This window comes from Scophthalmus maximus, chromosome 11, assembly GCF_022379125.1.
Source record: "Scophthalmus maximus strain ysfricsl-2021 chromosome 11, ASM2237912v1, whole genome shotgun sequence".
NCBI lineage: Eukaryota > Metazoa > Chordata > Actinopteri > Pleuronectiformes > Scophthalmidae > Scophthalmus > Scophthalmus maximus.
Genome location: NC_061525.1, coordinates 5,893,771 through 5,918,697, shown reverse-complemented (window position 1 = coordinate 5,918,697; position 24,927 = coordinate 5,893,771). Strand labels below are relative to the sequence as shown.

Here is a 24,927-nt window from a genome sequence, read left to right as displayed (position 1 = left end):
TGTGAAGAACACCTCCAAGTTTCTATAGTCATGTTCTGCATGTGTATCATGTGAGAGTATGTTTCCCTGAACAACTGGGGCCTTTCCTATAACATAACTGACGTCAGTGTAATTTCATTAAAAGTCGAAACACGTCTGAATCCGGTGTGTAAAATGTGTTACAGCTGGTTTTGGACTACAGCCACCGTCCTGCTGCCCCCCCCCCCCCCCCCCCCCCCCCCCCCCCCCCGGTTGTTAGTCTCTGTGTAACATGAGCGCTGGTGTTTTCTGCCGCTGGCCTGCTTCCATGTGACACGGCAGATATGTCTAAGCTCGCCACAGATGTTGTGATTACGCTAGCGCACCAAGCAGGCCAACACTGTGTCTGTCACAGGAGTATCTCTCTGCCAGGCCTCGGGCGAGCTGCCCCCGAAGGCCGACGAACAGAACCTGCACAATCCCATGGCTGATCTGTTTGGAGAACTCGGATGCACGGTGTCGTCAGACAGAGAGGCCACGGGGTGCTGGTGAGTGAGCAGGCTCATTTTTTTGACAACGTTTTGTGAGGGAGATTAGAAACACACTTCTCTTTTCAACCATCACTTTTGGCTCGTGATTTTTGTTTAGATTTTGTTGAAGCCTGAGTTCCTTTCCTTTCTCTCCATCAGTTCAGCTCACCTCCAGATTGAGTGATATCATTATCATCACATATAACTGGTTTGGCATATAACTGGTAAATAAGACGATCTAAATGAGCTGGAACTGAACGATAACTTAACTCTCACCTATATAGATAGCATCAGCCACAACACACCTGGAACACAGTCACGACATCTCCTTCACAACACAAATGCTTGTATATAAGTTTAATTTTATTATATTGTGTGCTATTGTGGTGGTAGGCTGTTATTGTGAGAAGAGGAGCATCAACATCAGCTGGGGGTGTTCATTGAAGCGCAAAGATTTGTTTTCCCTTGCAGTCACGTCAATGCTCAGAGGGTTTACAGTGAGAACTGTTTAGGCAGGGTAGAGACCCACAAGAAAATAACATCTAAACAAGCATCATGTTAGGGGCTCGTTTTGTGAGTGGATCCAGCAGTGCAGACAGACAGAGAGATGGAGAAAAGGAAACAGGTTTATTGTCAGTGATTACATTACATTCATTCAGCAGAGGCTTTTGTCCAGAGCAACTTACAATAAGTTCATTTAACCATAAAGATATTACCCACAAGGGCAAGAATCAAGAGGCTACATACACATTTTTAAAAAGGGAAAATCAGCTTCAAGGGGCTCATTTTAGAATTGTCTTTTTCTAATGATAAATTCAGGGAGTAAGGTTCGGTCTTTAGGAAGAATTGATCAGATTTTGGAGGTCAAAAGTCAAAGCTAATCATGACAAAATTCCACACCACTGTCTCATTGGAGAAAAAAAACGATGAAGTGATTGCGTTTATAACTAAAAGGTCGGGGTCATATTCACTCTGACATGATAATGTTCTGCTAAAATGGTTTTGTGGCCTTTATTTATTTAAATGGACTTTTTCTGGAGTCCACCATCTACACTTCCTCTCCCTGGATGTCAACCAGGACAAGGGGCCGCCTGTTCCTCTGGTTGTCCGCCACAGGGTTGATGCTGGTGATACTGAGCTTCAGGTGATTGTTGTTGCGCCATGTGACCAAGTTCTCAATCGGTCCTCTGTGCTCGTCTGTGAGGATAGTCTGTAAATGAAGATGGCATGTTCTCACTGGAAATTATTCACTGGAATCTTACATGTTGATGTAGTGATGCCTTCCATTTATATATGAATAGACACGTAAGCTATGGCTCAACCACAAAATTGAACCAGGAAGTCTTTTTGTCAATGTTGATGCATGATTATGGAGTTTTGGATCAAATTTCACTGTTCATCTGAATTTATCCTCCTTATACTGTCAGTTTAAATGCTTAATCATTTGTTTTCAACTTCTCTGATCGTCTGTCTCCTTGAGTTTGCGCTGATCTGATTATTTTTCCTGCAAAAATTCATGGCAGATATTTAAATCCTTAGGATGGGCCAGAGTTCTTGTGATATCCCTTCATTCGCATCATTTTATGTTACAAAATAAGGACACTTGGTCTGAAACACATTAAGTTTTAACGTAGGTTTTGATTTCCTTGTCCTGTGTGTTTTATTTTAAACAAACCTGAGATGACCTCGCCGTTTGCTGACGATAACAAAGGCCAGCACACGTATCAGTGTTCTATCTTTTTTTCTTCTCTTCACTAACCTCTGAACTGTTTCATCTTAGACAAACATCTTATTGCTGTTTGTTCAGCTTCGGTTCCATCTGTTCACCTTAAACCTTTCATCCAACAAAGCTGTGCATTTTTAGAGGTTATAGATTATGCAGATTATACTGTAAAGTATATACAGGTAGTTTTGTGAAACTGCATGAAGAGTAATGAGACATCTCAGTTCATCCTCTAGGTGTCAGCTGCTGGGGTCAACCCATGCCCTTACAGTATGTTTTCAAACTGCATGACATTTTCCATCATTCTGTTTTGGATGTTTTTTTAACAGTTTTGAAAACAGTGTGTTAGCATTTGAGAAAAAACGTGCTGCAAATATATGGTGTTTTGCAGTTGGTGGAGTAAGTTCATGGATTTTGGGAAGTGTGGTCATTTAATGCATTTTGTGTGACAGCAATGAAAAATGATAAGCGATAAGCAAAGTCCACGTATTCGAATCGGTTTCCGAAAGGGGAAATGGTAAATTGAACATCTCTGCACACGTGCTATCACATTGGCGAGGACCTTTCGCTGACATATTACTTTTCTCCACTCAAAAGACAAAGAGCTGTAATAAGAGCTGTGTATTTGTTCTGCCTCTCCATGCTGGCAGTGGAGCGATCCCTTCCTGAAGTCACCACACTTTAAAAAACGGCATCAATCTTGCAAGTCTTACCCTCGGCAAGTAGGCGAATAAGGATATTTCCCAAAATGCTGAGCAAATCTTTTAACCCTGAAAACCGAGAATCAACCCGCCCGTGCAATCAAAGAATAAGACAAGTGGACAAAATGTCATCACTTTCCAAAAATGTCCTCTCTCTGCGGACCTGAAACTCAAACCCCTCAAGTGCTGAGCAAACACACACACACACACACACACACACGCACACACACACACACACACACACACACACAGAAAGAGAGATGCTTTGGTCAGCCTGACTCAGTCAATATGTCTCCAGTCTCATGGAACTGATATGTAAACCCTCTCCTCTCCTCTCCTCTTCTTTTCTCTCCTCTCCTCTCCGCATGTTTTGTGTTTATTGTTGTTGTGTCCGGCTTGGACGGTGCCGGGGCTTTTCCCACCACACTTATGAGCGCTGACACCGAGCCGTCCTCCCTCCTGTTTACAACTGATTATGACAAGTCAGGCCCCTCGGGGACGACTGTCTCAAACTGGGAGCCGTGACGACAGGAGATGCCGCCCAGCTGTCGTCTCTGGCCGTCATATGAGCCTTCATGTGAGCCGTCATATGAGCCGTCATATGAGCGCTGATTTACTAAAATTCAGCATAAAGAAAAGTTTGAGATGTGAGGCAGGTGTTTGTGACCGACCCGTTTCTGCAGTTTTGCGAAAGTGTCGCCTTGCAGTGTGGCATCTGATATAAATGGGGTGGAAAGAATATTACAACCACCAATTTGAATTTAACTACTGTATAGCTACTGTATGTGTACTAAATAAACTGTCAGCCGAGTGTATCATCCACACTGAATATAAATTAATTTCATAGCTTTATTTTGACAGCATTTGCTGCTGTATCTCAGCTCAGTATCCCACAGGCATCAGCATCGTTTTATCTTATCTCTTTCTCTTATCTTTATCGCTGTGTCAGGGAAGCTCACATGGGAACATGTGTTGTAAAGCTGTAATGGCTGTCAGCAAAAGTGAAAAGCTTGTATCATACAGAGAGAGAGACGAGGGATCCTCCATCTTTGATGAGGCTGGTCAGACAACATGTCGTTAACCATGTGGATATTTCCCATAAACCACTGCTACCGTAGCTTTGTTCTGTGGGTTCTCTGCTTTGCACTTTGTTACTCGAACCTTATGACAAAGACGTCTGGGGTCATCAGGGAGGCACATCGGGGAACTGACTGACTGAGTGGAAATAACGGTTATTTATATATATATATATATATATATATACATACAACCACTGAGTCAGAAGAATAGATCTGCCTGAGATTTATTTTCTCCATCGGGATGCACAGAGAACTTGGTGCGGTTGCTTTTTCATCAGACTCGGAGATGTATTTTCGTCCCTGCACCTGTTCACATGTAGGACATTTCTAAAGAAGAAACAACCCTTTTCCCAAGCGTAACTTACAGTAATTCTTCATAGTGGATAAGTGGGTACACTGCACGTGGTGTGTGTGTGTGTGTGTGTGTGTGTGAGAGAGAGCACATACGTAAAGGCAAAACCACTGTGTATGTAAGATGAAACTTTGCATCCTTCATTCCTTATTCAATTCAGGTTACTTACTTGGGTGAAAAAATAGCAGCAGCTAAAACTCTCAGCAACACCAGTTATTGGTAACATGCACTGCTCAAATTTCATTGGCCAGACTGACACAATCGGTGAGGCATCCAGTTGCAATTCTATTAGATATGGAGGGGACTGACTCTTTGCCCCTGTGTGCCTGTGTGGCCGCAGCAGCGGACGAGCAGCAGCTGCACTCCCCCAGTGCGGTGTGTGTGCACTGGAACTGCTCAGGGCTTCACTTGCGTTTACATTCATACGGCCTAATGTAAAAATCAATAAAGTTGTCTAAAAATATACCGAAGGCTGCATTTACAGAACATCACTTGAAAACGTGGCATTGTAGTTTCATCTGATGTGCAATCCCTTGTGCGTTGGGCACTAATACTAAATACATTTAGTATTTACTTCTATTTTTGTTTAATTCCATTTTGTGAAATTCCAAATTCTGTTCAAATGCTGAACTATATTGGCCAATGACATGTTGGCCCACTAATGAAAATAACTCGTTATCATTCTAACTCCTGTCTGTATACAGTCAATAGGTTATCATCCCTGTTTCCACACCTTTCCAGCTCCTCTGATTGAATCAGCTCCTCCAGCCGATTCAATATCACCCCTGTACCATTCAAGTGCTTCTGACATCATCAGCAGCGCATATGATAAATGAGAGTGACGGTAGAGCGGACTGTATTTATCGCCCCTCTCATGCACCACTTAATATGCCACTTTTATGGAAAAACGTGTCTGGTGTGGATGCAAGTCGTGACCCAGGGTTTGAAATATGCACTCAGGGCTTCATCAAAAGCAATAATCAGTGACACACAGTGAGATAAACCTGATGAATTGCAGCTTCCATCCTAAAATTACTGTTTGACTGGAGCAGAACTGTTTTACTGCATGTCTGTCTCAGGACACTGGAAATATGATTCTTAAGAAGCAGACAGTGAGACTGATTTTAGGGGAAGCCAACTTTATGGTTGCCAGGTTGAGTCTCCAGAGGAGTTGGTGTGTGTGTGTGTGCGTGCGTGTGTGTGTGTGTGTGTGTGTGTGTGTGTGTGTCCGGGAAGCGACCAGATTGTTTTGTGGAGAGCAAGAGGTGTGTTAACCTGTTTGATAGTGTAGCATTACTGTCTTCCTGGTTCCACTGTTAGACTGTCAACAGGAATGTTTGACAAACAGCCTCACAATCACTGCCAGAACACACACACACACACACACACACACACACACACACACACACACACACACACACACACACACACAGGCTACTGTTAAATTACTTAATCAGTGACCCTACAGTTTCCATTTTCTAAGATGCAGGTCAGGACCTTGTTTGTGTCGTCTTCCCTCCTGGCTCCACGTTATTTAGTGTTGCTGCGACGACACTGAACAATTCATAAAACCAAACAATTAAAGGGACATTCTACCAGAAAACAAAGCGATGTAGTTCATACAGATTACAAAACCTGATAATAATAATAATAATACTAATAATAATCCCTTGCTGACCCCTAAGTGAGTTGCACCTCGGTATGTCTTAGTTCTTGTTGTAGTCTTTACGGTATCTCACATGTTGAGTCTAGACTCAAACTGCAAAATGAGCAGCAGTTTCTGATCTGATCCACATTTCTTTTATTATTACTTCTTGTTAAAGTTGCAGTACGCTATCATCTGGGCATAATTTTCACTGGATCACTCATGGCATGACTTGTGCTGAGTCACGTGACTTCAACCTTATCAAAACACAAAGTCACCGCCTTCGGCTTTAACTTACAATGACGCCAACACTTTGACTTTTAATGTCTAATTTCTGTGTATGAAAGAAAATCATTCGTCACATCTCACATCGAGTTATTTATCCGGTAGGAGTTTACAGTAAGTGTGCACCAGTTGAGTTGTGATGTTCAGTGTTGGTTACCTGGACAAAGAACATGAGAGCCAAAATTCTGAACAATGGGGGCGATGTAGGGGGGGAAGTGAAAGGAAGAAAAGTAAGTGAAGGACGGGGACAGACTTTCGTGTGTGTGTGTGTGTGTGTGTGTGCACGCTTGTATGTGTGAGTGCTTGACCTAATCTTCTTTGGCATCAGATCAGACGCCGCTGCAGTGCACCAGACAGCACATTACAGGTTGATTTAGGCCTCTATTGTACACACACACACACACACACACACACACACACACACACACACACACAAACACACACAAACACAGACGCTTCTAATTTTGAATTACTAATGAACCTCCTGAACCTCTCTTCAGCTGTGAACTATGTAGCCTGAAACCTAACAGTGCATCACCGCAGAACTATTCCTTATGTAATACACACCATTTTTACATTATTTTCCATAGACACATGCAGGGTGTTTTGGAAAACAAAAAGCTCTTTACTGTCATACATGCAGGACTGCGCAGTCTGACTGATGGACAGAAATCAAGGAAAGAAAGAAAAGCTGCCTGAAGAACAGCTGTTTATATTTAAATTCAATTCATTTGTAATATTTGAGTTCCAAAGGGCAGCAAGTCAGAATTACAGTTTTGCTTAAAGGATCTGTTCATGATTTACTTTCTATCGGTGCAATGGTGTGAAACAGTGGCAGGATGTGAATCATGTCGCCCCGCCCATGTGGACAAAACAGGCACGAACGCCTGATGAGCCTGTCAGCTGCTGCTTACTGAACTGACAGCGTACAGAAACCTGCCAGGAGGTCACACACACACACACACACACACACGCACACACAAACACGCACGCATGCACACACACACACACACACACACACACACTAACCACGACAACAATAGAGAGTTGCGTGAGTGTGGCCATCGCATGCAAACGCCGCGTGATAAATATCTTCAACTGATCAAACAAATCACATTCCTGCATTGTAACAGGGTGGACGATGATAACACACATGATTTTCCGCGACGCACAACAAGCCCGTGTCACTCTGTGCTATGGTCGTATTTGCTTCGTCAAGACAAGTCTTACTCGAGTCCACACAACGTGCCACCTTTTCTTTTTGCAAATACGATCAACCGAATGAACCTCCGACACTCTAATACCTCTGTACTATGGTGGTAATGTGTGTGAAAACAGATTACAGCGGAGGTGTTTCCCCCAACACAGAGTTATTTTTACAAGGTCACCGTAGAAATGACCTCACTTAACGTGTGTGTGTGTGTGTGTGTGTGTGTGTGTGTGTGTGTGTGGCACCGGGGTCAGCTCAACCCAAAGTCACTGTTCCACACCGGTGACTGCCACATTATCTCAAGCTGAAACTGTTTCCTTCACAGACCCTTTGTTTGTTGTGTGACGACAGACGCCTCGGAGGCCTCCTCCTTTCATTTTTATCCGGAACGCGCCTCCCGGTCATGTGTGGAAACAAGCATCGCCGTGCTTTAGTCGCGGAGCCCACACGCGGGCATGTCCCAGTGTGTCCATGACCAGTCTCCCTGGATCGTGGACTGTGGCACCACGCGGCTCATTTTTGTTCCCGGCACCCAGAGTCTGCTGGGTGGTGTGGTTGTTTGGCTGATCTCTTGACAATGAGGCTTCGCAGACAAGGACCCACCTGACCTTATTATCCCACCACCAGGTAAAAAAAAAGAAAAAGTGCAATTCAATGAATTAAGGACGTTCCTGCTCCTTAAAGGACGAACCCTTCCATTCTGGACACTGCGTGAAATTGTCACCTTTGAACTGGAGCAATGAAACGGCCTTCACATTCGCTCAGAGTAACTCGACCACCAGGCGCCATCAGGTCATCATTCCCGCGCTCCCCACACAACCTCTGTCCCTCTCTGTGATTACATGACCCTCCACTGTTGCCTCCATTGACTTCAGATCAAATTCTACGCAGGTGCCATGAATGACGCCTTAACACGTGCCGTGGATATCCACCGTTCACCATGCAATTAATTTTTTCCCTTTGACACAAACTCGGTCTCGACGTGATTAACATTTCACCAAAATGTGTCGAGGCTCCCACAGCCAGTTGGATCTTCATGCATGGGAAACCTCCACAATTATTCCTGAAATCTATCGATTTCAAGCGGAATGACAAGAAGCTGAAACATACATAAACTCTTTGAGGGAGGCAGCTCCCGGTGCTTAAGAACATATTTAGACACGGCGATTGAAAGCATGTGTGGACTCACATCAGCCATATGCAAAAATATCAAAGCGGTCCAAGATGTATAAACAAGAAGCTGAGCTCAGGGTGGAAGGTGGGAAGTGAGCTCCCCACCCTGCTCGCTCTCTCTCTCTCTCTCTCTCTCTCTCTACTGTACATGTGTATTCAGGTCATGTTTATGTGAAGGCTGACATTATGCTTATCATATGTCCAGGACGCTCTGTTTGCACTGTTTGCAAGGTGGTGTTGTACGCGTACCTGTACGGTTTGTCAGCATGTTCCGTGTTATCATACCAGATCGTACAGAGTCTCTCCGTGTGTCCCAGATAAACGAGCGCCCAGTGCTGATTCACTGCACTCGCTGCCTCTTTCCCCCCATCTCTACGTCGGCCCAGCTATCAGTGTCTTCCCTAAACACATTTCCCTGAATGTCCGAGGCGGCAGAATCCAATGTATAACAGGAGACGGGTTCGACTGTGCGTGTTGGGGATGAGTGCTTGCCGGAGAAAGTGTGGTGAGCTACAAATGTACCCGGCTCCAGATTTAGAGCACAGCTAATAAGCACAGCGAATGAGCCTGAAACACGACGTTTTCATGGCTGCGGTGTGAGGAGAGCCACGACGGGCCCGGCAGGGAAAAAGACAATGAGGACACGCGGCATTCTCGATGCATTTCTCTGTTCCTGCCTTCCTGACCGGTCGAGAGGCAGTGGCGAATGAAAATGACTTCCCAGACAGCCTCATGTTCAGTCAAAGCTTTGACCACGGTCGTTACAAACCCACGCCATTCAAACATTCTTCACACCCAAATAGAGTTTATTTTAATATTTCTAGTTTCCGCAAATATCACATATATCAGGGGAAATGTATAAAGTGATGAACAAGACTTACTCTATTCCCATTTAGTTTAAAGACTTGCATAGTGTGGCCCAGATTCATTCTTTGCGTTTCTTTGTTGATGTTGATTTTTATGATACTTTAACATTTCTACTTTAACATTTCTCTTTTTTTTAAAGTTCATCTGTATTTTTAATGTTACTGTTTTATTAGCTTTACTATAGATAATGAACATCAGTGCAACAAATCGAATTTCTCACTGACCAAACAAAACATCTCTATTGTTGCTATTTTGTGTGACTTAAACTGTAATATTACTGAATCATTGCTGAATTCTCTCTCTCTCTGTGTGTCTCCTTCCCCTGCAGGTGTTTGGACGTTCAGAGCAAATGGACGACCTCTCGGCTGCAAAGTGCTGAAGCTCTGTAAAGTAATTCCTGTGTTTTACTGCGCGCATCCCTCAGGAGTTTTGTGTGTCATCAGGACCTTGAGACACACCCACACACACAAACACACACACACACACACACACACACACACACACAACGGCGTTCAGCCGCTCCCACTCACAGTCGGCCTGGCAGACCTCTAATCTCTAAAAGATTGATGAGGTCCTGTCCAGGCGCAGGAGCCCTGGCACAGCGTTGATAAGGCAGCTTTCATTTCAGCACATTTACTCCCTCACCTCTTGCCTTTCTTCTCCTCTTTTCCATCACACTGCGCGGCACGGGGACTCGCTTTAGAGCATGAGAGAGGATCATGACGCGCCAGAGCCCTTGGGCAACAAGGACGGTCTTTAAAAAAACCCAGAAACCATGAAATGCCCTGAAAGCGACGGCCCTGTTTTCTTCTGTCACTCGGTAGCCGAGCAGGACGCCAGAGACGAGATGTCACCGTCAAACTGCTGGAGCTGGGATGTAATGGGACCGCGGAGAGACGCTCAGAGCTGAGGGCAGCTGAACACACGTCACACGCCGACAGGCGCACATACTGTACACAATCACACACTCGAGGGTGCGCCACACAGGACAATGTGCAACATCTCGTTCTGTGATGTGGACAGTAAGGTGGACCAGTTCTTCCAGCCCACGCTCTACATCATCGTCATCGTCCTGGGGCTGCCCACTAACTGTATGGCCCTGTGGGCTGCCTACATGCAGGTGGGGAGGACAGACACACACACACACACACACACACACACACACACACACACACACGTGATGTCACATTATGGGGAATTTTTTAATTAATGTACAAATCTCTGCATCCTATAGGACTATGTACACGACCTACAGTTTATAGCGGTTGAAAAATGATTATGATCATATGGTTTTAACGACGTCCTACTGGCCTTTCATAATGACGCCATGATGACGTTGTCTTTTTGTGCCTGTGCGGTGTCAGCATGTCACCAAGAAATCATCTGATTCACTGTAATCACTGCCTCTTTATTCCAGTTCTTAAATGTCATTATTACAATATTTTAAAAAAAGTTACATTTCCTGATTGGGGCATTCGTGCACAGGGTAATGCTTCGCTCCGTCCATTCTTTTCGTTGAGGGGTTAACACGTAGCTGTTGATGGTCTGTACGCAGCTTTACTTCGTTGGCTGGGTGCGCATTAATGTTTTTGTTTTGCGGTAAATTAGTTACAGAACAAGTTGTGTAATTAGTTATGTAACAAATTACAGTTAAAGTAATGCTGGAGGTGAATTAATAATTGTCCAAGTAACACGTCCAACTCTGCCTGCTCTTTTTTACTTTTGACAGAGCACACAGTGGATACATTTTCCCATACAGCACCAAACCTTTTTTCCCACAGACTGTCCGTTTGCTTTGGCAGCTGGAAGGGTTGCTATTGACTTTTCATTTCGAACAAGTTCACTAACTCATATTTTTTTCAAGCACAAGCATCATTACAAATAACTGACATTTCGACGTCATATTATTGTTTGGCTTCCATCTCCGCATCAGTGCCGCGTTGTAAACTTTCAACGTGCAGCGCGTCGCGACACAAACACAGCGCATGACTCCGAGAACTGTAGGTGCACTGCAACCGCAGGTGCATTCGAGTTACTGTAGTTACCAGGCACGCTTCAGGGCTCGGTCGCATTAACCTGATTGCTGAGAAACTACCTAAACTGAACCCCAGACATGAACATAATTGGCGTGCTGTTTATTTACCAGGGCCGTTCTGCCTAAATATTAACATTGTAATATCAATACTGCATGGGAAACGGAGCTGTCTCCTAGTATCTGGATTTCAATCCGACTGCTGACGAATCTTCGGAAAAGCTTGACGGAGGATGTGAAGTGGAACTTTAAAAAAAACAACTTAAACACAATAAGATTAAATGTAAATTAAACAATTCATGAATGAACACGCAGGCATGAAAGCTTTTTCATTTTTTTTTTATTAAGCTTGATTTGAAAGAAACAGGACTGAACGACCTTCTTTACTTGGTCCTCAAAACAGAGGCCAGAATCAAATATGAAGCCCAGATTTCTTGAACTGGCTCTAAGTATTTATACATGTATATGTTTTTAAAGGTATTGATATGGTCACCAGTACCACATACTGAAGAGACAAATGGAGAAAGGAAACACAGTGTTTGCGTCATAATGTTTTCACTGTTTCACTTGTATACGAAAAGGACAGAACCAGCCTGACACGCTTTTAACCCCTCTCTGTTACACATGTATATTTCTTGCTCCATATATTTCTACCTTTAACTCAAGAGCTTTAAATGTAAAATCTTTAAATTCCATCCCTACATCTTGTCTCCCTTTCCTCTTCTTCCCTTTTATCGCACCCCTCCCTCCAGGTGCGCCAGCGCAACGAGCTCGGCATCTACCTGATCAACCTGTCGGTGGCTGACCTCCTCTACATCATGGCTCTTCCTCTGTGGATCGACTACTTCCTGCAGCACGATGACTGGATCCATGGTCAGGAGAGCTGCAAGCTGTTCGGCTTCATCTTCTACACGAACATCTACGTCAGCATCGCCTTCCTCTGCTGTATATCGCTGGACAGGTACCTGGCTGTGGCATACCCCATGCGCTTCGCCAAGGTTCGACGAATCAAAACCGGTACGTAGGGTGAAGAATAGGGTGATGACTTATGTCCGCATCAAACCCTCATGTTGAAAAGTTGTTGCGATCATGTCTTTGAGAGATCCATATAAAGTCAAATGTTAATCAGGAGAAAAGGCAACTTTCCAATTATGAAGCGAGTAGGTCCTCAAACTAATACCAATTTACTTTGTGTGATAAGATCACTTAGATTGTCAAAATAAGTTTTTATAAGTAACAAGTTAAATGAACATGTCTGCTAAAGTCATTGCTCTTAATAAAATCCAATGATATGTGCCTGGAGCAGATTCTAGTAACAAGGCGCCAGACTTACGTTTCTAGAAAGACAAATTGGTGAAATTTAGGAAATTGATTTCTTTATTCAATCGCAAAAGCTTAAATAATGGTATGTTTTCATATGGATGACTGGGAGACTCCATTTCATATAGTATACATGTATATTCGTGGCTTCTTATGTTTGTACAGTAAATGGTGTCACTCAATCTGTCTTAAGGACTCTGTGCATGTGCTTCTTTTAATACAGTGCAGTATTCACACAGGCTAGAGAATCCAAAGGGGTCTAATGAGGTCTAATGTCTCTGTCCTCTACTGTCCTGAACTCGCTGCAGCTGTCCTGGTCAGCGCCATGGTGTGGATCATTGAGATCGTAGCCAACTCTGCTCCCCTCTTTCACGATGAGCTCTTCCAGGGTCGTTTCAACCACACCTTCTGCTTCGAGAAGTATCCCATGCAGGACTGGGTGGCGGGGATGAACCTCTACAGGACATTCCTGGGCTTCCTTGCTCCCTGGACGGCCATGCTGGTCGCCTACCGCGGGATCCTTGCTGCGGTGCGCTGCAATGTCTCGACTGAGCGCCAGGAAAAAGCCAAAATTCAGAGGCTGGCTTTGAGTTTGATCCTGATTGTTTTGTTCTGCTTCGGACCGTATCACATCCTCCTCCTTGTGCGGAGTGTCATGTATCTGAAGGAGCCATGTGACTGTGGATCTGAGGAGAGCTTGTTTGCAGCGTACCATGTGTCGTTGGCACTGACCAGCCTAAACTGTGTCGCAGACCCCATTCTGTACTGCTTCGTCAACGAGGGGGCTCGGCACGATGTCAGTCGAGCCCTCTCGGCGCTGCTGTCTGTGGCCTGCCACAGGGGCTCCTCCTCCTCGCCGTCACACGCCGACATACTGAACGCTGGTTCGGTTACCATGGAAACGCCACTAGCGGCAAAGAAGCAGCCCTGCGTGTACGCCGATGGAGCCAAGACAAGCATCTACAAGACAGAGCTGGTGGCTCTGAAGGAAGAGTGTCTACAGATGACCATCCTCAGTGTTAGGAAGTGACTTCAACGCAGAACGGGGAGAGGCAGACTGCTCCGAACCGCTCAGATTAGTGGGGGGAGGAAGCTCCTAACATGTCTGATATCTTCTGGTCTGACGGGCTGAAATCAAATGCCCTCGTGGCTTCAGATTCTTGGGGTAAAGCTACACTGAATGGCAATTTACCAAGTCAGAAATGGGAGCGAGAATGATGAAGTAATCGAGACGCATCTGTAGCGAATGGCATCAGCCCCCTGCAACGTGTTTACACCAATTATGAGGAGTGGTCATGTGCACATCCAGAGAACCTCAGAAAACTGCGGCACAGTACAAAGATTACCTGCACAATAAAACGCATACTGTACACACCAGAAGAAGACAAAATGTTGGTTGAAAGAAAAATGGAAAAAATGCTTTGCAATTAGAAGGGCAAAAAAAAAGTGAAGTTTGGTCTGAGGGTGGCACCTGGTAACAGGTCATGCCGTAAATCAGGTGGCTTCATTCTTTGTATGGTGGCCATTTAAGCCATCTCTGACTGACAGCTCGTGGGTCAGGGTCCGTTCTATGTTTGTTGATTTGGTTTACATTACATTACTCATATTCATGTTAATGAACATGCTATGTTATCATTAATCCCAGACCACCGAGAAAGGCTGGCAAGGATTCAGACATTAGACTTTTAGGTATACTCGTGCAGTTTCGTCTTCATTGGTGCTGTATGCAAAGTCCACCAAAGTCCTCAGGATTCAGCCTCAGTGCATCATATGTCATACCAATCCATCCAGTGGATGTTGAACTAGTTCAGTGTTGGAGCAACGGAACAACCGACACGCTGACAGCCCTACAGCTGGTCTGGCAAATATAGCTTTTATCAAACACAATTTGGATATTTCGACTATTTATCACCGTGCCAGGAGTCATTCATGCCAGGACCTCTTTGGATATTTAAGTGGAATTATTTAAACTAACGGAGAGGAGACACCTTTGGACTCTCAGACTGCTTGGACATCCGACTGCACAAACGGCAAACGCAAGAGACTAACGTTTGACCCCCAGAAAGGTGCCACTTTGGAATATGCAAGAAGGACAGACGATAATGGAGAAAAGATTGTAGATTACTAGCCAAAATCATTTGTAATGCTTAACCATTCCATTAGGTTTTGAAGGAAGTAGTGAAGCTGTATGAAGTACCTCAGCTTACAAACTGTGACAGAAAGAAGACTTAGAGTAGAAATGTGTTTCTTCTTTAATGTGAGCCATGTTTTTTATCTTTTTAGTTCTTACTGCCACAGGGAGCAAAATAATCGGACGAATTGAGATGACAAAGAGAAACTTAAACCGATTCTTCCACGCCGGTTTAAAATGGGAACTGATCTGAATATTCCGCCTCGATTGCTGACTGAGGACAAAGGAGTGTCTCTCCCTTGTGTGTGGAGCTTATTGTTCTTAATCAGTGACGGACTGGGATCAAAATAACGGCCCTGGCATTTGCAGCACACACCGGCCCTTTTTTCAAACCCAACAACACCAGCCCCACTTAAATGCTGACATGAAAAAAACAACACGCACTATGGCTACAGCCGATGCCTGGTGACTGTGCCGAAAAACTGGATTTTTTTACTCCGAACACACAGAACCGACAGCTAGCGGCCGTGAGGAATCATTCGCCGATTTTTACATAAAGTGTATTGGATTAAAATCGCTTACTGCTCCTTTAAAGCAGAGTAGGCCACCGCTACAGGCAACTGGTTGTGACAGTCTGACTGTCCCAGTGTGTGGCTCTGACAAGTCAGACTGTGAATTCTCAACTGTTGCATTTTCATCAAATTGTCATTCTTTTCTTGGTGTGTTTTGCGGGCAATGCGGCCCGCACTTCCATTTCACATTCCTCACTTAGAAATGTTGCGTTTGCCCAGTTCACAAAATCGTCTGCGGCCTCTTTCACGCCGTCGAAGGGTTTTTCAGCTACTCGTGTGTTTCTTTACCCATCCGATGGGCGTCCAGGAGATCCGTCCCGCCGGCCTGGGGGTACTTTGACAAGTGCGAAGACATGCGAAAGGAACACTTGCGTAGTCAACACTTGTGGCTGCATGCATAAAACAACTGTTTTTAAATAATCAAATACTAAATTTATCAACATATTGACCCATTCTGAGCGGCCCATATAGTGGGCGGCCCTTCTGGCATTTGCCCAAATTCCAGATGGCCAGTCCGTCACTGTCCTTAATGAGGACATAACTGACGGTTTCAGCCAACATTTTTCAATTACATTCCTTTTCCTAGTCGGCAGCTCGTTTTCACAGTAAATCAAAGACAAAGTGACCCAAAAAGCTATTTCACCATCCACAATAGTTTGTGAAGCTCCAGTCTGTAGGAATTAGTGGCATAAATTCGACCATAGTCTTCGGGTAACGCAAAAACATATCCCCAGACTTTGGTTTGTCTGTTCTGGGCTACTGTAGGAACATGACGGTGCAACACGGTGGGCTGCGTGGAAGAGGACTCCCTCTTGAGAAAAGGTAGAAGTTAATGAGAACACAATGAATCCTAGTTTCATGCGGTTATACACTAATGAATCTGCATCTATCTGCCGACAGATTCCCCCAAATCCTACACACCGTACCTTTACTTTAAGGCATAGAGTACAGTACACAAAGAAAGAATAAATGTCACTTTGAAAATATGCGAACGGGACAAGGCAGTCAGAACAGAGGGAACTGAAATCTCTAAAAATCAACTTGTAGTCATCAGCCAGTCTTTGAACGTTGACTATTTTCGATGACTCCTTTCACATTATAGGATGCCCCCCTGTATGTTCAGAAATATGGTCCTGGCATACTGTCTTATCTTGTGTATTATTATTTCATGGTGATTGACAGAGCTTCCTGCTTTGGTTCCACCTGCCAAATGTCACATCAGAAAGATGGGAAATGTGATGACACAGAATATTTTTTTTTTATTCTGTCTTGGCATGAAATTGTTACTGTGTTCAGGTTTTCCTCTGGACACTTTCAGCTCGTCAGGTTTGGCCCGAAACACTGCTCTGTGTGCCGCTGCTTTTATCGTGCATCAGTATGTCCGTCTCAGAGAGGAGGTGCGAGGCTTCATGATGTGTATTAGTTGATCGACAGTGTCAGTGAGAAAATAAAATATGCACATGAAACTTTTCATCCTCTCGTGTTTTTTGTTTGTTTAGCATCTAGGAGCTGAACCAAAGCCACACGGGAGGCAGTCGCAGGTCAGAGGAGGCGTTAAATGGAAATCGATTGATAGGAAACGGTTTTATTTCTCTCCTTTTCTCTCTGTTGTAGTTTCTGTACGTTTTCTCGCCATCATTTCCGTCAGGCTCATAATGTTGTACATGGTCGGGGATAGCAGTGTGATTTTTATTGTTATCTCGCTCTCTATCTCTCGTATGAGCATGAAAGAAATACACTGTGCCAAGTCTTTGAATATGCACGATTTACACAAGCCAACAAAACCACACTTTCACAGCTGCTAACTCTCTTTAAAAGGTGAACGCCTGCGTTCCAACTTCTCTCTTCGCTCTCTCCTGTTCTTCATTCTTCACGTAACTACTTATTCGTCCAGGATCCAGCCTGATCAGTAGCGCCTGTCTCCTCCATTTGGCGGCACGCCGACAGCAGTTGGCAAATCCACATCGGAGGGGCCGGCATATGAGAAAATGCTTGAGTGTTGTTCCAGACCAGCTTCTGCGACTCTTGCTGACGGACTTGACGTCTTTCACACAAACGCGCAGCGGTGAAAAGCAGCTGGGATGCCGCCAACTCAAAGTCACCTTCTTCACTCCTCACTTTGTCATGCTGTTGACTCCCAGAGCTGTGCGCATAATGAACGACCTGAAGGACACACAGTAGGATTTGTGTGTGTGTGTGTGTGTATCTGCATGAATTAGTGTACTGCAGTGCGCCCGTGCACTTATCTATGACAGTGTGCGATGTGTTGTTTCCATTATTGCCCTGCACATCAGAAGGAACCATATATTTACGACGTGTTGTTGCGGGGGCGGACACATTCACACTGTGTTATACAAGATAGGACATGTGGGCGGGTGAGAGAAAAGGGAGAAACAGCGGGGAAAGACGGGGGCCAGAAAAATAATGCATCTGCGCAACATACATGAAAGAGTATACTGTGTGTAAAGGTACACCGTATGGTGTGTTTGTGGGTATGCTCGTGAGTTTCACTGCATATCTGTTAAGGGGAAAAGTGAGCAAAAGGCGAACGCTCACACATTTGCTCTCTGTAATTGAGAGGACGGACAAAACTCTCTCTCTCTCTCTCTCTCTCTCTCTCTCCACGAGGGAACATTGTCTCTCGTCCTCTATGCTTCACTGGTCACCTCAGCTTTTAGGTCTATATTTAGAAGCTCACCAGAGGCCCCACTGTCATCTGCGGCAGCTCACCTAAATATGAGGGAGGTCTACTACCAGGTAAGGATAGAGAAACACCTCTGGACATAGAGGAGATATTGAGATATTCAGATTCATTACCGGGGCCTGAGAGCAGCTCAGCAGCAGAGGTCAAACTGGAGCCAACAGGTCGGCTCTTTGAAGCTGATATTTTACTTAACGGGATTTACAGAGACTGGGGTGATGTGGTTTTGTTCCCCTACAACGGATTCAGTCTAAACAGTCAAAACCTGCGTCTACCGAATCTTTGTCCACATTGCGGCAGTAGAACAGTAGACGTTAACACAGCATTACCGTGTTATTGTCATTTAAGTTGCTATGGCTAACTTGTTGGCAAGCATTTCCTTCAGTACAACATTATTTACACGGAATGGTGGAACATCAGCATTACGATTGAATCATGTCGTGTTCACCTTGATGTCTCCACAAACTCCAGAGGAACATATCTGGCTCCTTGAGCTGATAAATGCTCCACTATCTGCACCAGCAGGTCGCTACAGTAAAGTCTCCGAGCTGTTTATCCTCTTTCAGAGCTCCTTATTGGTGCTTCTGGAGATGATACTGGTGACAGTAGTGAGAGTGAACCGAAACAAAGAGCTCAGCTGAAAGATGCTAAAATGCTCCTCAGAGCTTAGAGGGACCGCAGAGGGATATCGTGACCGTTCTTGCTTGATTTGGTACGGTACGTGACCCCGCACACGTATACGCAGTCATTTGATCCATTGATTATATAAAACTGTTGATTTTGGCAGCTTTAAATACCAACTGAAGGGTGTGCACAGACTTTCCACAGTTATCTATTGACTCAGGTCTAAGTGAAACCTCATCAAAACTGGACAAGCAACATACTTTCATAACAGCAGGTAAATCACCTCCGTCACATCTAAACATGGTTTTGTCTGTTTGTCTCGTTGTTTCATTTTCACAGGTACGCTGCGTACATCCAATTTAATGGTATTAGACTATGGCTACCTTCCCCTTTTCTTGGTTTTGTAATAAAATATAAAACATAATATACACCAAGAGGACTTATGTACCTATTTAAGTGCTTTCTACAAAATATTAGTCTACCTTGCATAAATCCCTCACTCCTAAAACATACATACAATTTCTATCATGTGTACCATAGCACTCGCTGAGCTACTTATTCCTCCTACAACTGTGACCAATGTGACCCAGAATCCATTTTTTAAGATGCATGTTATAATCTTATTAGTAACTCACTGGGTTGTATTTCCATCCTGGCAGAGGAAGCAGGTCGTCAGCCCCCGAACAGCCCAGACAAATGCTCAACACGAAAAAAGACTCCCATTGCTTTTGGATGCAAACCATGCGTCCTGAACTGTGCAGGAGGCAGGAACAAAAGCTCTAATTTCTGATTGACAAGCGTGTACGTTTTTAAACGTTATCCAGTTGAAGAGACATGAGGGCTTGTGGGCTTATCAAAATGTAAAAAAACTGTATGCGTGAAAATAAGCAATGGGTTTTACGGAACGACAGATACAAGCTACACAGTTATTTGTCTGAATAAAAAACTGATGTTATGGTGAGACAAAAAAGGCATGACCATTGCTATTTTATTCTAACATTTGGAAAGTTAAAATCAAATGTAAGATAATGTTCACAAGGTTTATGAAAAGAAACCTGCGACAGTTACTGTCCCCATGTGCAATAAACACATGGTAAACTGCCTCTTGGCTACAGTTTATCACTGCTCCGTATTGTTGCAGTTTTTCTTGGCTTTAAGACATGAACCTGTGTTACACATAAAGTGCCAGCACAGAGCTGGTTTGTAGTATTTGAATCAAATGAGGTGGGGCTGCCTGCACACACCAGACTCCTCAAAGTCATTCAGGAGCTTATCAATAGACTCCTGCATATATATTCAAATGTGGCCTTATTATCCAGAGGGACTGCTCTTTTGAAAGACAAATCCCCCTTCAGGTTAGGGATATGGATTCATAGTAAGTCCAAAGAGGTCAGAGAGAGAATTGCAAATGACCACCCATAATTCATGCATGGGCTCTGGCCCAGTTGTGCGGCTCAACTTTTAATAAGGTCGAGAGATTTGCATGGATGTGGGAATCTACAGGCAAGCGCTTAAAACCCATTAACATTTGTGTCTTGATTTAGCTGTGTGATTATTTAACACATAGCTAGTTTATTTAACGTCTGAGTAGTGCACTTACATAGAGCAACATGGAGCACATGTTGCTCAGCTATTATAATTACACTCTTTAGTGTTTACGTTGTGCAGGTCAGCTTGTTCTCTCACTATTTTGATGATTTAAAGCATTTCCCAGCGTCACTCTAAACAAGCCTCAGCTGTCAAACTCAGTTGCTGAGGAGAGACTGGAGTTCACGAAGGAACCAACCAATGGAGAGCAAGAAAACAGCTGGCGCCCTCCGATGGGTCACTGACTGCGTAGCGACGAGGGTACGACCCCCCCGACCCTCCACCGACAGATGTGAACTAGCTGGCGGCTGCTTATTTCCTCAGTGTGGGGAAGATTCAAGATGGTTTGAATTACAAACATTACATTACAACATATTTGTTGGGTAACACAGACTTCCCGTTGCACGGGGAATCCTTTTTATGTCCTTCAGTTGCGAAATGCTAACGTTCCTTAACAATATTCACATGATCATTTTGTTATTCAGAAACCCAGAATTACGAAGTATGTTACCACCATTTGTTACCTTTAGTTGTAAGGGGTGTATTAATGTTTTTTTTTTTTTATCCAGAGGTGACTGTGCTTCTGAGGCTGCTGCTTTTGAAAAACAGGCTGTTGCTTTGTTAAATAATTTTTTTTTTATAGATTTGCCTTTTTATAACACTACATTCGCCCAAAGCTTTTATTTATTCTGGTTGCATACTTAATGTATCTGTTTGTGCATGGCTGTATGTATGTATGATTGTATTAAATTATGCTTGTCTATATGTTTGCATGTATTCCTGTACTTTGAATATGTGCATTTTAACCTATGTGAAGCACTTAGGTTACACAAATATAATTATTATGATTACTATGTGCTTAAGGCATACAGAAACATCACACACAAGCAAGGACTAGAGCAAAGAGCAAGTACCACTAACTCTTTGACACCACAGGAACGACAAAATGGCTGCGTATCTGCAGAATGGACAGAGCTATTTTCAAAGACTGGATGCTGCAACAGAGAAGACCATGTATTACTGCTGATTGCAGCTATAAACAGATCTGTGTGCACCAAAAGGTGAAATTGCTTCAGTGATTTACAGTTTTCTGTTCCGGTATTGAGCGGTGAGTCACCGCAAGTGTCTGCAATCTTGGAGATTCACAGGAGGTGGTGTCACGTCCTCTCTCTCTCTCTCTCTCTCTCTGTTTGTGTGTTTGTACCTTCGTATCTTTTTGAGGACCAAGACTTTGACAAAGTTAGGACACGATATGCAGGCCTGACTTCTTCAAAAGGGCTGCGTTTCAGTTTGGGGTTGGGATTATAATAGTGAGAGTTATTTTTATAGTAAAGCATGTAAGGTTGGTGGGTAATGTCAGTGGCTAGGGAACACATTATTTCAATAATGGTTTATTGATAGAGTGGGGATACAGAATGAGCTGAGCAGTAACAACCTTGCAGGCCTCGCTGGGGTGGTGTGACCAATAAAAATGTTTGCATATATGCAAAAAAAAGTGTTGTTGTAGTGATACTCAGGATGTTTCACTACCATGGACAAAAACAATGTCTGTTTGTTTGTTGGACACTGACGGGTCCGGCCTTTGGACTGTGTGAGTGTACTGTATTAGAATGTGTGTACTGTATTTCTTTATATGGACTCGTAAACCCATACGCGTGCTCTCTCTGTGTCAGTGTATTTTATCGTGCGTGGCATGTTGTTATTTGATAAGATAAGAGGCGAAGCGACATGAAACAATGGCTGTTTAGGCTTTGGCTTCACAAAGTCGTGGTCTGACTCACGTCCAGCATTGAACCTCAGTCATCATCTCCTCCTCTGCCTCCCCGCCAGTTTAACAACGAACCTGAAAGAGGAAACAAACACATATCAAGATACACAGTGCGGCCCAGAAATAGAAAAGGTAAATACACAGAACTGTTTGTGCAATATTTTCTTGTCGTTTTAAGCAATGAAACCAAAATGAACCGAGAGAACTGATACAGACAAAGACAGGAGTCTGAAGAAGTACACACTTCAGGAAGAACACACACACACGCACACACACTGCATATACCCACACTAAACAAAAGTTTTATCTGAGAGTATTTCATATTGGAGAGACCTTTTTTTTCTCAGTGTGCCTCAAATGTGTGGTGAAACAGAGGAGGGAAATGGGGGGGGGGGGGATCTGATCTATCTTTTTGTGAGTGAGAATGAAATCATTGTTTCTTAATGTTTGCGAAACAGTTTCTCGTGACATTGTTATGTCATTATCTAATGGTCCTGTGACCTGGAAAAACCTGTTTAGCATCACATGATTCTACAATGTAACACCACTGTCCTTCTCTCGGACGGGAGCATGAGACTAATTGGCTTCAAGAGAAACTGGCCTTGTCAAGGTGCTGTTCTAATGAGTGCACTGATATCACAACATCTGCATCACACGTTCCATCGCAAACTACTTTGCATTTCACCGATCTACATTCTTCCAAATGGTGGGGAGCAGCGTTAATCAGCACGACTTCCAGAGTGACAGTATTTATAGTTGAAGGGAAACAACTTTACACTATAGTATTTATTTTTTCCGAAGTACCTCCTTCCTATGGTTCTTTCAACAGCTTGAGGTCTGGGAAATTTAAGGGAGACGTTCATTTAGAAGTTTAGGTTTAGGTTATTACCTGTGGCTTCATGGCTGGTCAGAGCTGAGGAGGCTTTACTTGACATCATTTTGTTTGTTTGAAATGTACCTCACAGTTCGATTGAACGCCCTTGTGGATAGAGGTCTGTAAGAAACATTAGAATTAAGCAAACGACTAATCATAGAAAGTTGTTCATGTTGATTTATTGTTCAGCTGAATTCAGTGGACACGTATCACACAAATTCCTTCTTCTTCCGTGCGAGCTGTTGGATGTTTTTATGCACTGTTGGATGCAGTTGTTGGATGTTCATAAGGTTCATAGCCTGCTAACAGCTCAATAATTCATTGTAGTATTCGATGTTGACTATTAACCGAAAGAATTGTTCTGTTGTTAAAACTTGGTACTTAGGCTGCATCCGTACTACTAGGTTTTCATTTTAAAACTATAACAGTCTCCGTCCAAACAAGCGTTTTAAGCAGGCATGGACAGCAGGCATAAACATATCAGCAGTGATGAGTTTTCAAACAAAAATGCAGTAATGTGGAGCCATATTTATGCATTTTTGCATCAAGTGTTTGGACCCTGAGACATATTTTTAGTAATATGTCACAGTGTTCTCAGATGTCTACAATTATGTGTGACTATAAATGAAATACTGACATATAACCCCACTCCTGGTAATGCCAATTTTCAGAAAACAAACCATTTTTCTCAGCTATTTGGATAAACATTTCTATTTGCTTCAGTAGTTCTTTGTCACTCTTCATTAAGTGCATGCATAATCTAAGTATTCAGCTAATTGGGAGATAATTTGCAACTTTATTTCAAACACAAAACTGTGTTTATTTCCCCCGACTTCTCAAAATCCTCATCCATTCCTCGCCACAGTGATCTGTTAACATGGTAACACATAAACAACAGAGACAAATGTCTTTAAAAACAACAACACATATGGTTTTGTTGACATGGGACATAAACCAAAACACTATAATAACTTCTAGAGAATGAAAAAAGTTCATCATAACTTGTATAAGTGTCCAGGAGGTCAGAACACTAGCAGGCGTGACCCAGTAGCTTCAATCATCTTGAGTTTACTTAAAATGTGTCCGACATCCTCGCTCACCCCTGCAGATGTTTCCCGACAGCCCTCTGGGCTGGTGGTCTGTCCCTGCGTGTGAATCTTCTTCTGATTGGGCGGCTTTAAGAGGAAATAAGAAAATGAGTCCTGAAGCGTAACGGCAGTCTACTTCCTGTTAACATACAGTCCCCATGGTGGTGACAGGGTGAGTCCAGCTGCGTCAGTGCAGGGTCTGTGAATTTTGGAAGAGCAGGGCTGAGATCAGAGCCTGGGACAGGAACTAGCACTGAGGACTGGGTACCTAATCTACGGCCTAAAACTGTAAATGGAGTAGAAATTTAAAACTGTGATACAGACAAAGACTGTAACTGGACCATGTGACAGAGGCCTAGAGACTGATAGAGGAACTGAATTAGGATTAGGAATCTGGCTGTAAATGGAAGCAATATATATAATAAGTAAACTGGGGGTTGATGTTTGGACCGTGAGTGGGATTGGTGATTGGACTCATGAATGAGATTGAGATTCATATCGAACCAGGGATCAAACTGAGGTTCAGCCTGCTGAATGGGGATGGAGTTAAGGCAGGGTGACGAGGAGTTCGACCTTTACCTAGACATGAAATTAACCCTCTGAACTCTAAGCCATTTTTTTACTATTTTTGGTCACCTCGCTTAATAATGCTTGTCAAACCTCAACCCTGTAATGTACAGTCAAGTTGTATACATCTATTTTTTGTG

The 24,927-nt window shown here is 43.6% G+C and overlaps 1 protein-coding gene and 1 long non-coding RNA gene across 8 annotated transcripts in view; one reads left to right on the top strand and one right to left on the bottom strand.

Moving 5' to 3' along the window:
- gpr4 (G protein-coupled receptor 4) overlaps positions 1 to 17,049 on the top strand; it is a 33,095-nt gene extending 16,046 nt beyond the window's left edge. For 2 of the 7 annotated variants that reach the window (XM_035622959.2, XM_035622962.2), the window contains exons 2-5: positions 9,852 to 9,913; positions 10,348 to 10,643; positions 12,308 to 12,572; positions 13,184 to 17,049. In XM_035622959.2, the coding sequence (XP_035478852.1) occupies positions 10,515 to 10,643; positions 12,308 to 12,572; positions 13,184 to 13,905 (1,116 nt within the window). In that variant the 5' untranslated portion in view covers positions 9,852 to 9,913; positions 10,348 to 10,514 and the 3' untranslated portion in view covers positions 13,906 to 17,049. Of the gene's footprint in view, positions 1 to 9,851; positions 10,644 to 12,307; positions 12,573 to 13,183 lie in introns of all 7 variants that reach the window. The other 5 variants (XM_035622958.2, XM_035622961.2, XM_047335664.1 and 2 more) reach the window with 3 other exon arrangements.
- LOC118299341 lies at positions 1,097 to 24,349 on the bottom strand. Its single transcript, XR_004789831.2, has 4 exons — positions 24,233 to 24,349; positions 23,148 to 23,252; positions 22,272 to 22,333; positions 1,097 to 1,698 (listed from the first exon to the last, which is right to left on the bottom strand). It is a non-coding gene; the product is annotated as an uncharacterized LOC118299341 (long non-coding RNA).
- Between the last annotated feature and the right edge of the window lie 578 nt (positions 24,350 to 24,927).